The sequence below is a fragment of the Aptenodytes patagonicus genome, chromosome 1 (genome assembly GCF_965638725.1).
Source record: "Aptenodytes patagonicus chromosome 1, bAptPat1.pri.cur, whole genome shotgun sequence".
NCBI classification, from domain to species: Eukaryota; Metazoa; Chordata; class Aves; order Sphenisciformes; family Spheniscidae; genus Aptenodytes; species Aptenodytes patagonicus.
The window spans coordinates 159276789-159293219 of NC_134949.1; the positions used below are offsets into that span (position 1 = coordinate 159276789).

General features: G+C 41.9%; 1 protein-coding gene across 15 annotated transcripts in view; it reads right to left on the reverse strand.

Annotated features, from left to right (window-relative positions):
- Nucleotides 1–16431, reverse strand: part of MCF2L (MCF.2 cell line derived transforming sequence like) — a 177442-nt gene that overhangs the window by 75799 nt on the left and 85212 nt on the right. Inside the window, exon 1 of one of the 15 annotated variants that reach the window (XM_076360726.1) lies at nt 11195–11229. The exons of 13 other annotated variants lie outside the window; for them this stretch is intronic. Coding sequence is in view for 1 of the 2 variants with exons in the window: in XM_076360710.1 (XP_076216825.1) it covers nt 10325–10346 (22 nt within the window). In the remaining variant the exon portion in view is untranslated. Of the gene's footprint in view, nt 1–10324; nt 10390–11194; nt 11230–16431 lie in introns of those variants that run through there. One more of the 15 variants, XM_076360710.1, reaches the window with a different exon arrangement.

The window sequence follows — 16431 nt, forward strand, 5'->3', positions numbered from 1 at the left end:
GAACCACAGACTTGCGGATATATAATCTTCTAATTCAATTTTAAATCATGCTTTGATAGTCCTGTCTCTATGATGGAGGAAGATGGCTCAGAGGGGCCTGACCCCATCCCATCAAAGGCACCTGACTGCATTTCAAATGAAGCAGGATGACAGATTTAAGCACGAGGGCACAAAGATAACGTGCTTGAATTACCTGGTGCCAGTAAGCCCTGAAGAAACTCGGATCTGAGAAAACGATCAGTGTCACTCAAGTCAAGATTTTCACTTATTGGTAAAAGGCTCCTCTTTTTCTGATCAAACCGAAACTCGTCATCAGACAGAGTTCTCCTGACATGTCAAAGCAAAACCATTTTCACAGAAGACAACGCTGGAGGGGAGTCTGAACAGATCGTACCTACATTACGCGGAAAGAAGTCTCCGGACACAACTCATGAGCCTCTTGTAATGGGTTTAATCCAATTCCCATCGAGCCAGCTGGAATTACACCAGCCTTTGAGTAGTAGTTCTGCATGAAATTTTATGGCCATTATTTTACATCAGCTTGAAAGCCAACCTGTTTGTATGCATACAGACACAATTACGCCTTTTCAGCACAGAACCCAGTAGCACACCATGAAGCAAGCTACAAATCATTTTTCCTCCTCCTCTTTCTAGCTGAGTCAGCAAGATTTTCCTGAAAAACATGTCTATGGCTTCTCTATGAAATTCATGCCTTAAGTTGAAGAAATAATGTCTTTTTCTCAATGAGTTTTGTTTTGCTTCTCCTCTGGAACAGCCTACCCACTCAAAGAATTGAATGCCTTTTATGAAGGGGGTCTTAATTTGAAAAATCTCTCCATTAAAGCACCCTCCCATCTGGTAATTATAAATGCAAGAAAATTACTTTCAGCGCAGTCCCTTCCTCTCTCTCAGCCCCAAGGCAAACCTTTCATTTCCTCATTCTTCCCTCTTCATCTTCACCCCCCGACCACCATCATTAACAGTCAGCTCTTTTGTGCAGCCCCCAAAGGAGGAAGGGCCAGAGCAGCAGAGCTGGTGAAGATAGCCCTCTTCTGCGCTAAGCCACATGAAACTAATGAGCTAGTCAAGATGTCAAGAGAGCTCTCCAGCTTTAAAATTGAATTTGAAAAATCGCCGCTAAATAGTGACGATGCCTGCAAGCTCTGCTGCTAGGTGTGCTCAGGCACACAGCTCCTCGGGTCCATGTGCTATCTGTAGTCACACTGGGCTGATGACAGGAGTTGATGCAAGTGTTCATAAACTAAGTATTAAAACCTCACCAGGTCGAAATATCTTCAGGAAGAGTTCATTTCTATTTTATTTGACTACACTGCAATCCAAACAAGGGGCCAGGAAAAGCGAGTGCTTAAGCCTCTGGAATTTTCATGCAAAAGGCAGCTCTCTGCTAAAGCGTAGTTAGGAAGGAAATTATCACCTGGGTAAAACAGTGCTCTTGCAACTTGTTTGTTTCTGGTGAGCTAAAATATCCCAAGCAAGCAGGAAATACAAATTCTTCACCTCCACCAGCATCCCAATTGCTAGTACCAATAGAAATAAAGCAACCTAGCGCTTCAAACAGCTTTGTATGGCACTGGGTGTCCAAAAAATATTTTAAATGATTCAGGTATGTAAGAATTTTACTTGTAAAAGCTTAACAGCCTGTATCTCCCACTTCCTCTCCTAGTCAGAAAAGACAGTTTCTTTTTAAGAGCCCTGGTGCATAAGAGATGCTCAGGTTGAGATACTTTTTCTTTTCAGTGAATCATGCTTTATATAAGTTCCTCTTCTGCAGCATTACTAGCTCAGTTCATTTTCTAGGACTGCATAGCCTATTGCCACAATACGCATAGAATAGCATGTCTATGCAGCCCATTGCTACAATAGGCTAGGCTGGAATCCCATACATTTTCAATGTCAAGTAAGGATCTAGTTGAGTCAAGACTTGGAAGCGGTACTGCCAAAGAAAATCTAAAACCTTAGGAGTGATGTTCCCCCTATTATAAGCCCATGCACAGCGGGCAGAGGCACTTAGTCTTTGAGTGGTGTTTTTAATGACTCATGCATCAGAAGCCCTGACCATTCAGATCTTTCACGGAGTCCATGATATTTCTGCAGCACTTTTCATAATCCGTAAGTTTTGGTAATATTTAAATGATTCTATTGAAATGAAACTTGATAAATCTGCTTGTTTAATCATAACTGAAGAACACCACAACTACTTAGAAGAGACATAAATTAATCCCAAAATGCTGTAATTCCAGTATTTAAATAGAAGGGATGGGAACTTGTCATGTGTGAAGTAACAGAAAAACAAAAAAAATTTGTATCATACAGATGCCTCCTAAACCACCTGCTTTACCAAAGTAATTCCTGCTTCCTGTAATCACAGTTAAAGAAAAAAAAAAAAAGTCCATCTGTTTCTTCTTTGAGATCACAGGCTCAGAGCTTTGGCACAGGACTATCTACAAAACTACAGGGATGATGGTTTGGTTTCATGTAGGGAGATTAATCACTGATCCTTCTTTTAAAAAACACTTTTGAGTTGTACCGCAAATGCAGTACTGCTGGGCTGGTACAAGATGACAAGAAGTGTTAACAGTCCCCATTTTCTTGACTCAAATTATGAAATACCTGCTCAAAAGCATACTTTAACAGTTAACCAAGATTTTTGTTTCTTTCAAACTCTTCTCTAAAATTTTTGGATTTGTCCGCTTATTATGCGTATCAAAGGATGTATTTGTCTTTGTTCTCTTCCTTCTTCCACCTCCATTTTTACAAAAGGCAATAAAGTTCTCAGTCTTAGTTTGCCTAAATAATAGCACCTCAAAGCACAAACGTCAGAGGAAATATAATCCCCTTGCTTCCCTGTATAGTAGATGTACTCATGGGATACTATGAGTACTAAAAACTACATCTTCCTCCTCTTCTGCTTCATCAGTCACACCTTCTTGACACACATACTCTGTAGTCCCACAGCTTCTCAGGGATCAGCATTAAGTTTGGATATGGCTTACAAAAGTAATCAAATACTAGCTGATCTGTAACTAGAAGAAAACTGTAATAATTAGGAAGGCAATCTAGGGGTCAACACAAGACCTAATATTTTTTCATACTTGAAGAAAATCTAAACCAAGACAAATCATATTAGGAGCTGTGCAAAAAAAAAAGGGTGGGGGGTGGGGGGTGGAGGGGAAAGACGTTGCAGTTGTTGCAAAAAAGCTGAAAGTGCTATCAGTTAGAGCATCTAATCTGTTTTGCCATACTTTTGCTCCACACAGTGTTTAAGCGCACCTAATCTGTTTTGGTGAGAAAGAGATGCCCTTTGTGCTATTTCAAGTCACGATAATTACTCCCTTCCCAAACGGAGAAGGAAGGGGAACTGTGAATCATGCCACATAGCCCTATTATAGCATAACTTTTTGTCAGCCGCAAAGAGGACTTAAAGAGCAGCAACACCATCACATGGACTTACCATCTAAAAGCAAAAATTCACCTGGTGCGTATGGCATGCCTTTACTATTGCAACAATAATATTCCTCTCATCCTCTTTCCAGGATGGCCTGAAGAAAGCCAAAGAAATTTTATTTGCTTGCTCGTAAACCCTTTCCTGTTCTTGCAGGATGGTTTCAGACTGCTAGGAACCACGCACACAAAATAGGGTTAAAAAATATTGCCAAAACTGCACCATCATTAACTCCTTAATACTGCAAATCATGCTGAGTGTATAGTATAAAAATATTTCTAAAGTATTAGATGTACTTAGTCACCTACAAGCAGCAGATTGTACAAAAAGCAAAGATTTTTTTTTTAAATGGAGAAATATTAGGTACAGCCTGAGCACCAGAGAATGTTCCCCTAGCCAGCACTCAAGTGATAAGAAGGCGAGTGACCCAGATGTGTCTCACTTAGTACTTTAGCAAGCAAGCCTCCACGGAATAACAGAAATGTTAGATTTTGCCAACTGCATTTAATAATTTTCTCAGAGCATTAAATCTTATTATGAGAATTTCACTTTCTAAGTACTAAAGCCTTGCAAAGAAGGGGAAGTCTTACAAATATGGAAAATGGAAAGATCAACGCTGAATAGAAGAACCGCATGCAAATTATAGGACTCATCTTCAGCGTGACTTAAAAACTTATGATGCAATCACACAGCTTAAACACATATGCTGAAGTGGACATCTTTTTAGGCAACCAAGCCAAAGATTATTCTGCTTTCAACCCTCCCTCTGCAGAAAAATACGTATCTCAAAGCATGCCCCAAAGCTTTAACTGAAAAGTCAGCGCACACACAGGACCAGCTGCATGAGTACTTGGCAATTCTACTAAACGGAATGCTATTTTTGTGTGGTATCTTGGAAGCAAGATAAGATTTTAAACGATGCATGATTTTACTCTTGATCTGAAAATTAAAATCACTTTTATAAAAAAGCAAAGTGGTAAAATCTAATTGGTTATTGTACACATCTATTCTAGAGAAAAAATTATACTTCCTTTACTCAAGGAGGATTACCAATACACACGGCTGCAGTACAAGCCTGCACAGCACACTGCTTGAAACACTGGAAACAGGACTTGATGTTAATCACAGCATTAGGCTGCAGCGCTAACAATTGTCACAGAATGGTTTGGGTTGGAAGGGACCTTCAAAGATCATCTAGTCCAACCCCCCTGCCATGGCCAGGGACATCTTTCACTAGATCAGGTTGCTCAAAGCTCTGTCCAATCTGGCCTTGAACACTTACAGGGATGGGGCATCCGCAGCTTCTCTGGGCAACCTGTTCCAGTGTCTCACCACCCTCATGGTAAAAAAAATTATTCTTATGTCCAATCTAAACCTACCCTCTTTCACTTTAAAACCAGTGCTACGTGTCCTGGCACAGGCCCTGATAAAAAGTCTTTCTTGAATGTTATCATTTCAACGATATGGAGGATGGCTAGAATAATTTCTAATGAACGATATATTCTATGGTACTCTGACACAAGCACACTTTTCCATAGAACTGTACATCTATAAAGTAATGTTTTGAAAGGGGATGTGAAGCACTTCATGGGTGTGAGAGAGAAGGAAGAGCTAGCTGTTCACTAAGTGGCTTATATGGAGCTGAGTACTAGGTTTCAGCTAAGATGCATTTACTTGCAGCTGTTTGTAAACTTCCCAGTTCTTGGGACTCTGACTGCAGATGACTTATAAAGAAGAGGTTGCTGAGTTCATAACCAAACCGGCTGCCCCACCTTACCACACAGATGACAAAGTTGTTAACGAAGCAGCTCTTGAAGCACTGTGGCTTGCTACCCAATACCATTAAAAAGATTAAATCCATCCCATGTCTCTCTAAAGTATTAACTGCTTCAGGTAATACAGAGGCAGGACATGGTTCAGTATCTCTCATGGGCAGCTAAAGAGTCCTTTAATGCAACACAGTCAGGTCTGCTGCTCACATCCAGCGTCTTGCAGGCAGCATGCTAGAGGTTTGGCAGGAGCCTTCCCTCCTTTGCTTTATAGACCCCCATTTTTACCTCTTTTAGGCCTCAGATGAAGCATCCATTCATTATCCAATCTGATAATTTGGCACATGGCTGTAATGAGTAATGAAGTTCTGCTAAATAAAGCTTTGGCCCTGTAAGCAAGCAGTTATTTTTGATGGAACTGACTGTGCAAAACAAATCAATGAAGATATAATTTCTTGGATTTATTTCAGTATCTCATCTGCAAAAAAAACATTAGATTCTGTTTCTGTAAGTGCAACAGTCTAACTGAATGTTACCCCTATTTTGAGAGGTTGTTTTGCTAGACTTTAAGTCCAAATATTGACACCTTTCTCTTAAAAATCTGCCCTTTTGGGCATACAGGGAAATTACTTAAGCTTCCTGGAACAAAAAAAGTCCCTATTTTGTGTGTGCCAATTGCAAAGTAGATGCATATTAAAAAAGTTACAACTTGCTGTTTGTTAAGAGAAGCCATGGTCCATAAATCATCTCAAGTGAAACACAAAACCCTTGCTTAGAACTTAAAGTCAACAAAACCCTGTCATGTTCAAACTGAGAAGTGAATAGATACACCACTTACTCTGAATTAGATGACCTTCATAGTTATAAAAGAAAATTTCTCTCACCTAACTGAGCATAAAAACAGAAAATGAGACTAAGTACAATGAAGCTGAACTTTGTTTGCTCCAATTCCACAGGCTCTGTGGAACAAAGGTTTATAAAAGCCAGGGTCTTTAAAAAGCACCTGCTCTTTTTTAAAGAGCAACTGCTCTTCCATTTTCAAAGACTTTGGGTCTTCTGCACAAAACATAAATGCAGTAGGGCTGCATTTTGAAGAGAAAAGCCATGTAAATGAAAAAAAAAATCTGAATATTTGATACTTAGAGAAGTGCCTGAGAAACAGCATCTATAAAAGCATCTGAGGAAACAAACATATAAGGCTTCCTTCATTTCAGGGTAACACAGTAATGACGAGAGGCAGAATCTCTCATACATCATGTGCAGTGAAGAGGCTAAAGAATAAACTTTGACCTTGAACCTCCCTGGTGCTGGGTATTCTCATCTGAAGTCTCATTTGACCTCACTGGATAGTCCGCTCCTTTGAGACTGAAGGCAGGTTAAAATAAACAAACAAAAAGCCAAACGAACAAAACAAAGTCACATCAGTGGTGTTAAGATGGGGATTTACTTTTAAAAACATGGCCTTAGGTCCCAGTAAGCACCAAGTTTCAATAAGACCACTGAGGTGCTCTATAGAAGTTTGGAGCATTTATTTTAGTTTTTAAAGGACGCTAACACTTATTAGAAAGGAGTGAATGTCTTTACTGAAACTTTGCACAGCAAAGGGATGAGAGGCAACAGTCAGACGCTGCAGCATGGGAAATTCCAGCTGAATGCAAGGAAAAAATTCACCATGAGAAGAGCCAAGCACTGGAACAGGCTGCCCAGCAAGGCTGAGTGATCTCTACCCTTGGAGATACACAAAACTCAGATGGACAAGTTTCCGGGAAACCTGCTTTAACTTTAAAGTTAATCTTGCTTGGAGCAAAAGGCTGGACTAGGTGGCCTCCAGGGGTCCCTTCCAACCCAAGTTTTCCTGTAATTCTGAAGGGTTCAGGCCCAGCCAGCACGGGTTCATGAGAGGCAGGTCCTGCTTGATTAACCTGATCTCCTTCTATGACCAGGTGACCCGCCTAGTGGAGGAAGGAAAGGCTGTGGATGTGGTCTGCCTGGACTTCAGCAAGGCCTTTGACACTGTCTCCCACAGCATTCTCCTAGAGAAGCTGGCGGCTCACGGCTTAGACAGGTGGACTCTGCGCTGGGTCAAAAACTGGCTGGACGGCCGGGCCCAGAGAGTTGTGGTGAATGGAGTCAAATCCAGTTGGCTGCCGGTCACGAGCGGTGTTCCCCAGGGCTCAGTACTGGGGCCGGTCTTGTTCAGTATCTTTATCAATGATCTGGATGAGGGGATCGAGTGCACCCTCAGCAAGTTTGCAGACGACACCAAGTTGGGCGGGAGTGTTGATCTGCTCGAGGGTGGGAAGCTCTGCAGGGGGACCTGGACAGGCTGGATCAATGGGCCCAGGCCAGCTGTATGAGGTTCAACAAGGACAAGTGCCGGGTCCTGCACTTCGGCCACAACAACCCCATGCAGCGCTACAGGCTTGGGGAAGAGTGGCTGGAAAGCTGCCTGTCGGAAAAGGACCTGGGGGTGCTGGTCGACAGCCAGCTGAACATGAGCCGGCAGTGTGCCCAGGCGGCCAAGAAGGCCAATGGCATCCTGGCCTGTATCAGAAATAGTGTGGCCAGCAGGAGTAGGGAAGTGATCGTGCCCCTGTACTCGGCACTGGTGAGGCCACACCTCGAATACTGTGTTCAGTTTTGGGCCCCTCACTACAAGAAGGACGTTGAGGTGTTAGAGCGTGTCCAGAGAAGGGCAACAAAGCTGGTGAGGGGTCTGGAGAACAAGTCTTATGAGGAGCGGCTGAGGGAACTGGGACTGTTTAGCCTGGAGAAAAGGAGGCTGAGGGGAGACCTCATCGCTCTCTACAATTACCTGAAAGGAGGTTGTAGTGAGGGGGGTGTTGGTCTCTTCTCCCAAGTAACTAGAGATAGGATGAGAGGAAATGGCCTCAAGTTGCGCCAGGGGAGGTTTAGATTGGATGTGAGGAAAAATGTCTTTACTGAAAGAGTGGTTCAACATTGGAAGAGGCTGCCCAGGGAAGTGGTTGAGTCCCCATCCCTGGAGGTATTTAAAAGACGAGTAGATGAGGCACTTAGGGACATGGTTTAGTGGGCATGGTGGTGTTGGGTTGACGGTTGGACTCGATGATCTTAGAGGTCTTTTCCGACCTCAATGATTCTATGATTCTATGATTCTAAGAATTCCCTGGTGAGAACACCCAAGCCCACCTCACAATCCTGGAAAGAAATTTCCAACATAGATATCACAGCCTTACAACAAATGCACACATGCAAACTAAATTGTGTACTAAATTCAGTATATTGACTTTAAAAATGAATACAGAATCAGGTAAAATTTAGTTATGTTGACACACCTGCTGAATCTCAGGCTAATAAAATCTGTCTACAACCATATATTACATGGTATATCAGTTTTCTGGAAAACAAAATTAAAACAAAAAAGAAAACTAAGGCAATAGCTTTTCCAAAGGAAAGAGGAAATATCCCAGAGTCATCATGAAGTAGCTCTGCTTTCTAAAAAGATCCAGCCAATAATTTGTTTCATAAGAACTGTTCACAACCCTCCGGAAGGGTCCCGTGTCAACAACTAACAGCTTTGCAGGGTACAAAACCATCACCTAGTAGCAGATCCCTTCCTGCTGCAGTACTATAGCTTTGACAGAATCACATCATACCTGTCTCATAGGCAAACAAGCATGGTACTGACTTGCCTTGCTTTCCTCCTTTCAGATAAAGCTTTGGCATGTTCTTAATACCCGAGACGTAGCAAATGATGGCGATTCATCCACTGCACCATTTGCTCCCCAACATGCGACTCCCAAGTGCTGCACCTGACTCCAGCAGCTGAAGGGAGTCCACCTTCATTGTAAATAAGGCTGACAGAGCCAGATTTTAAGGACGGTCCCCTCAATTACAAGCACACACAAAAGACCTCTGCCGGGACTCCAGTCATCCTCTTTCCACATTTCCCCTACCTACAAAGAAAACTAGGAGAACCTCCACAAGGGATCCTCCATGGGATCCTGTCCCTTGTAGCGAGCCTGCTGACTGCTGGGGATCAACGGCCACAGATGGGCAGTGCTGGCTCCACACCCCACTACTGCAACGCCCAAATCGTGTCAGAACCTTTTTAGTCTTGTAAAGTACCTACAAGACAGGAGGTGCTTTCACCCCCATTTGGATGCTGAAAACCAGAACCAGCATTGCTCACAACTACCTGCAGAGTCTTTAAGCAGAACAGAGACTCGAGTCCTGCGTCCATATCCCAAACCCATCCTCTCTTTTCATTTTGTCCATCCTTTTTTTCATCTCCCTACACTCACTCCTGGACATGGACTGACAAAGGAATTCCCCCAGAAGATACTGTTTTCCTTGGAAATTTTCATAGGGTTGAGAATGGAAAGATGAGTATCTGAGACCTCTCCTTCGGTTTCATTTTCTCCCCTCTGCTGACTGTAGACACAAGAAATACCCCATACAGCACTCAGGAGGAAGAAGAAAGAGCAGTGCCAGGGAAAGGGACAACCCCTCTGCCCACTTGAACACAAAATCTTTCAATAGATCTCCGGAAAGGAGCGATCTCTGGCACACTGAACATGCCCACAAGAAGTGGCAGTCAACAGATGAAAATCAAGCCTTGGCAGTTGCTAACAAAAGCAGCCCTGCTCACTTATTTCTCAGTAATCAAACACAGATTAAAACCCCCTATTTTAAACTTGGCAACTTATACAAATAGTCCTGGCATGGCTACATACGCACCACCATGATTTGACACAAAACACACCCTCAGTTCTGCGGTTTAAAACAGACAACCCCCCTCTCGTACAATAATCAGCTGTTTCCTAAATCTACCCCTCCCCTCTCAGCACAGACGAGGATGCACGTAAAGACCAAAAGTTACTCAGACTGATTAATCCCTCCAGACTTTCAACCTGGCTAGCCTCACCTTTCTTAAATCTTTCATTCATTCCTCCTAAGCAGCATGCCTTTTGGTATTACCCCTGGTAGCACAGAGCACTACTGAAAAGCAGAGCACTCAGACTCACATGTTGATAATTTAATTAGTAATACTAATTAAAGATTAGTAAGAGGTTCCACCCTTTAGTTAAATGATCCACCCTTTACATACCTGTTTCATTTAAATTTGACATTTCAAAAGCAACAATGTTGGAAGGTTAGACACCAGTCCATTGACTCAGTGCTCTTTCTCTGGTCCTCCTCTGCAACAGTCATGCATACCAGAAGCAGAAAACAGAACTGGAAATGTGAATTCAAGCACCAGAATAAGGAAGCAATTTTTGCTTGTCCCTATTCCACAAAACACGCTTTCAGTTTTGCAATGGACTGTAGCTGTACTATTAACAGCAAATAATATCTCCACTGTTTCATTATATCTTAACAGAAACAAGATTCCTATAGAAAGCTTTGACTGAAGGAATTTAAGAAATAATGCATTTTAGATTAACCCTCCTATACTAACAACTAGGGGATGCCAAATTATATCCTGCAAAAGAAACTATGCATTTTCCCTACCTCAAATAGGAATCAGGAGAAATTACGTATCTGATACTTACATAAAATGCAATGAATTTAAAATTAAAACTCACTACAATTCAGGAACAGCAGGAGGGCTCGCTGCAACAGCAAATTCTCTTTGTAAGCTTTAGCAGTGGTTCTGATCGCCATAATCACTGCGTGAGCAAATCCTGAACAAAGTACCTTCCGTGTAAAATACAGGAATAGATTTAGTGGATACGTCTGATGTACTGAGTAATACATCTGCAAATAAAAGCATACACTACAAATTTACACAATGACAGAACACCCACACCCCCGTAACAATAAACTATATTTATATATGAATGTACACAAAAAGAGTACAACTTCTGCCTTTGTACTAAAACACATCCTATTTTCCTCAGCAGGATAATGTTATCTGACAGAGTTCCTGCCTGACCTGCAATCAAGTAACTAAGAAAATTTGAAAAACTAGACACACCTGTGTTTTTCTTCAGAAGAAGCCACAATTCAGCAATATCTTTGTAGAGCAAGGAGATCAGGCTTAAGGTCATGTTGCTTCTAATCGATTTAGTGCAAAATAGTTCTGCAGACAGTGACCTATTTATCTGTAAGCCCGTCTTCAGTGCAAAATGAGAGTGCAAAACTCCATCTTTCAGTCAAAGCCAAGCCACCAGGGACACAATACCTTTCTTCAAATTACATACAGAGCAACTGTGCCTGTCAAGCAGGCTCAGAGGTCCTCCGAAGGGCTCGCTGGTTGCCACTTCTCATCTTCCTGCATAAAGCGCTGGCATGCATTAGATGCAAGCTGTTTGCTTTAAATGTGAACACAGCACTGTTCAAACATTATCAGAGTAAGAAAGAATGCATTAAAAAATTAATCCTAAGTGTCAAGAACCTCCTTTTAAGAGCCCTAGTTTTAACAAATGATGATCCAGTAAACCCATCATCACCACCTTTTTCTACCACCCACCCCAACTCCACACAGGGAAATTAACTGCCCAAGGGGCAGATGCCCTTTTCCAGTGAACCTCTGGTTAGAAAGTTCCCCAGAAATGCATCCAGTGTTTCCTTTGTGTGAGGGAATTCTCACCCACATGACTTTGGCGGAACCGAACTGGGGTGTTTTCCTTGGTGGTAAAGCCATCAAGCACCTGTTCCCTGTGAAGGAGCCTACCCAAAGCAGCAGGAACTGCCAAAAGGACATGTATTCTACTAATGTGACTTTGTAAGTTGAAATATGTACAAATCTTATTCATAAGACAATGGGAAATAAGGCAACAGATGATGAAATAAACTAGAACCAAAAGTATTCCATATGATCTTTCAGACATGAATGCTGAGCCGTCTTGCTTTACTGGATCCTTTAAAGTAATTGTCCAGTGACGGACTACCTGTTAATTAATACACTTGAGATTAGTTACTGGCCATCCAGACTCACTAGTACAAACAGTGAACCAATGAGCAGGAGTGACAGCAACAACCACATGAAAACAAACGGACTGTTTTTCTTCACTTCACGGTGTTATAAGAGCCCTTTCCCAACAAGAGGGGTCAAGGAAAGAGGACGGTGAGGCTAAAAAGCTTGGATTGATGGTTACATCTGTTCACAAAATCCCATTTGCAGATGGGGAAAAACTCCGTTTCTGCTTCAGCACTCCTGGCCATCAACCAATCCCATAAAAACAAACCCAAACAAACCCAGGTCACCCACAGACCACACCAGAGCTTATTTTCTGAAGTGCCCCACATCTGTGTTCTCACCACTCATCTGCCACAGGGTAGGAACTGTTGATAATCCCAAACCAGTCAGAGGTATTATAACAAATCTACCATCTATACAAGCAGCTCTATTCAGTGCATGGCATGAAAATGTGACCTGAAGAATACAACTGAGGTAGTTTATTTTAAATTCTGCTATTTCATTTTGGGGCCTATTACATTTTATACTATGTCAAAACACAAGAGTTTCCTAAGCAATGTCAGATGTTTTTAATTAGAGGTAGATTTAAAAGAAATAGCACTCCTTAGAAATGTTTTGCTTAACTGTTCTGTATTTTACGAGGTCATTACTAGCATATTGGATTTTGAAGAGAGTTCAAAACTAGTGAATGAGTCTTCACACCGCTCCCACAAGCCATGTAAATACTCACACATGTGAAAGTTGAGACAAAGTAAGTGACCTCTCTTGGATCAGGTAACAGCATCTGTCGCAACATCAGAAACAGGATCTACGCAACATCAGAAACAGGATCTACATCTGGGCTCTAAGCCCGTACCCTCCTTTGCAGGACTGTCACCTAACTGGCTCCGTGGAGGTGCGTGCTCCTAGATTGGTATCTTTACTTGTAGTCCTCAGGCAAAGATCGCAATTCACAGCATTTTATTTCTAGCTCTTGTGCTACAACGTGGCTTCAGGAAGAACAGTCTCAAAGCAGATAGAAATCCTACTACATATGATATACCATATGCAAGTATACACACTGATATTCATTTCTTTCTAAACAGCACCAAGCCAGTCTCAAACATTTGCCAGTGAGAGTCCTCAGCAATATGTTTGGCTGACTAGATATGACGGTTAGTAGTAACAGGGGTTTGCTGTCACCTGCAACACAGCATGCTGAAAACCTAACTCTTGTGATCTGAAGTTTTACCCAACGATAAAGCAGGCACAGGAGTGTTTTCCAAACATGCAAAGAGAGGGAGAGGAAGCTTTATGGCCTTCCTTCAGAGATTAAAACCAAGTGAAAGAGGAGATACACCCTTCTTAGAAAGGTATCGCGCTCACCTACACCCATTCAATAAGATACAGGAACCTGATTAGTTTGGCAAGCTGGCTACTTCCCTAAGAAAAAAAAAAACAAACCCCAAACCATGAATGTAAAAGAAGAAAAAGAACCACCTACAGCGTGTTGGCTGTACTTGTTCTCATTGTCAAGACAGAGAGGAAGTATAAACCCTCGTATTAATCAACACTGCCTGTTCCAGAGCCCCTTCATGTTGTATGTAATGTGGACAACCACCTCTCAACAGGCTTCTGCCTTCAGATTTTAGAGCAGAGGAAACAGGGGAACAAGTCATTCAGGTGAAAACCAAATACTGGTTTAAAAATAATCTAATTTCTCGGACTAGCGCAACAGATACATGTAATATTCATCCTCCAGGCTCCCACCTAGCTTCCTCCTTCCTAGCCTTCAAATCTCCAAAACCCACAGTTACATATGTTTTTTCTGGACCACTCAAGATCTAATAATGACCACGGCTAAGAGCACCAAAATATAGCATTGTTTGTTTCAACCCTACTATCCTTCAATATTAACCAACTAGACACACCTCCACCTCCCACTTTCAGGAACCAGAGTGTCCTTAGACTGAAGAACACATGTGAAGAAGTGGTACAGAGAGCTCAGCCTGTGCTGTACAGGAGGTTCGGAGCCTGCTCCCACTGTGCTGGAGGGACAGGAGCCCACACAGAGCATCTCTGTGGAAATGGGCCTCAGCTGCCTGGCTCAACGGTATTTCAGGCAAAGGTGATTTTTTTCCTAGCAGTTCCATTCTGCACAGAAAGCTTAAAATTTCACTGAGCTACAGGCTCCTGTGAAGCAGAGTATGAAACACCCTCCTGGGAAAAGAGGGCTCCAGCCAGTAACCGAATGCCTTTTTATTTTAGCGCTCTATTTTAGAGTGTGTGCATGGGGGAAACGTTTGTTCCACGGTTATAATACCTGGTCTCCTTGCTGTGTGCTTCAAAGAACAGCAGAAAGAAAGAACAAATGAGTCAAAGCACAAAACCCTTCCCTGGCCTTCATGATCCAGCTTGAAATACAACCAGAGAGGAAAACTGTGGTACGTGGGCACGCATGTTAACAACAAGACTCAAAGGCAAATTTAAGGTCTATTAAAACACACAGAAGCAGCAGCCCTCCTGAGAAAAATGTGCGTGGGCACATGTGTGTATATTTATAAACACAAGGAAATTCATTTCAACTCCACTCATGCTCTGCGCTCAGGTTAATCTCTCCCCGTCACCTCAGCATGGGCTGTGAGTGACATACTCCAGCCCACAGAGCAGAGGAAAACGTTGTGGGAGAAGCTGTTAAAGGATGCATGCAAAGTCAATTGAGGGTAAAAGACTGTGTCATCTTAGTTCTATGAAAGCCAGAGAAGGAAGCTATATGACTGTGGCTTAAATATACAAGATACTGTACCTGCTTAATAAAGCACATGCAAGTGTGCAGCAAGAGGGTAGCAACGTTTGTCGTAAAGGTTATTGAAGTTTGGTAAGTTCAACATTAAAGTATAATTATTAAATGTATTTTTCCTTCAGGGGTGCGGTACTTAGCAAAAAGCACATCAGTAAAACGACGTGGCACTTTGTGGGATTCAGCATGACAAAAGCTATCCTTATAGGATGATCTTTAGTGTAATGTAGATGTATGCTCTCTCTAAAAAACCCTAGCAAAATACACGTAACTCACACCTGTAACCGCAGAGAGGATAACCCAACAGTGAGTAATGAGAACAGAAACACGTGATGAAAGCAGCACAGGAAACGAACACAGGAAAGGAAAAAGTTTTATTTTGTATTCTGAAACAAGACATATTAATAAGAACATTACTCCAGAAAGCAAGGAAAACCAACACAGACCATTACAACAAATGAAGTGTTGTGCCACAATCGCAGCTATATTTATAGTCAAAATACAAAACAAGATTTTGTCAGCAATAGGAAATCCTTTTTGTGACTCAAAGTACACAGAATCATTTTTTCCCCAGATTAACAAGATACTCAGGAAGGATAAAAACTTTCAGGTCAAAAGTTGTGGGAGAATTGGTTCCAACAAAATTATCAGATGCTCCTGTAACACTGATGAACGCAGATAAAGGCTGCAAAACTATTTATTACAAAGGAAGGAAAGGAAAAAAAACATTTGCAGAAATCATCATTCCCCAAAATCCTGTAAGAGCAAACAGGACGGAGAGAAGAGAAACCTGCTTTTGATCTGAGATAAAATTAAGAGACAGAAAACATTAATTCCATCACATCTCTAAAATAACCAGTTCGGGTGTTTTTGGACAAGTTAGTTATGATATTTCAGTACTGGAGGATCATTCATAGCTTCCAATGAAAAAAAAAAAATCTGCCTATTAGATCATCTCAGTTACCTGTCATTTTAGATTGATGAGTATAGGCAAAATCCTTCAGAGTTGGCCATCAACCTTAAGTCTTTACTTACCCTGCATAAATCTGACCCACATTATTGTGAGGTTACACTTGAAAATGGTCAAACCCATATAACATATAGGATAAAAATGCCACTGTCTTCTTAACAGCGTCTTACTTTTCAAGCCAGTTTTGATTTTGACTCATGATTTGGAATTTTTGTGGCCAAAGCATGCATGCTGCAGCAAGCTGCCTGTGGCCGTGCAACCCACCAAGTCCCCACTCATGGGAAAAGTGTGAAAAAATGCAAGCAAACGCTTCGAGCAATCCTCAAAGCTCACCATTCCCTCCACTTACAAGGTTCCCAAAATAGTATCTCAATTTATCCCGCTGTCAATCCTTTCACGCTCCTAGGCTTCAACAAGCTCCAGAGTTCCCTCAAGAAAAGAGGAGACTTAACATCAGCAAGGAGTAACCAAAGCTCATTTTCCACCGATCAAAAAGAAAAAGAGCAGAAAACACACTTAGACCAGCTTCCTCTAGAGAGCCAA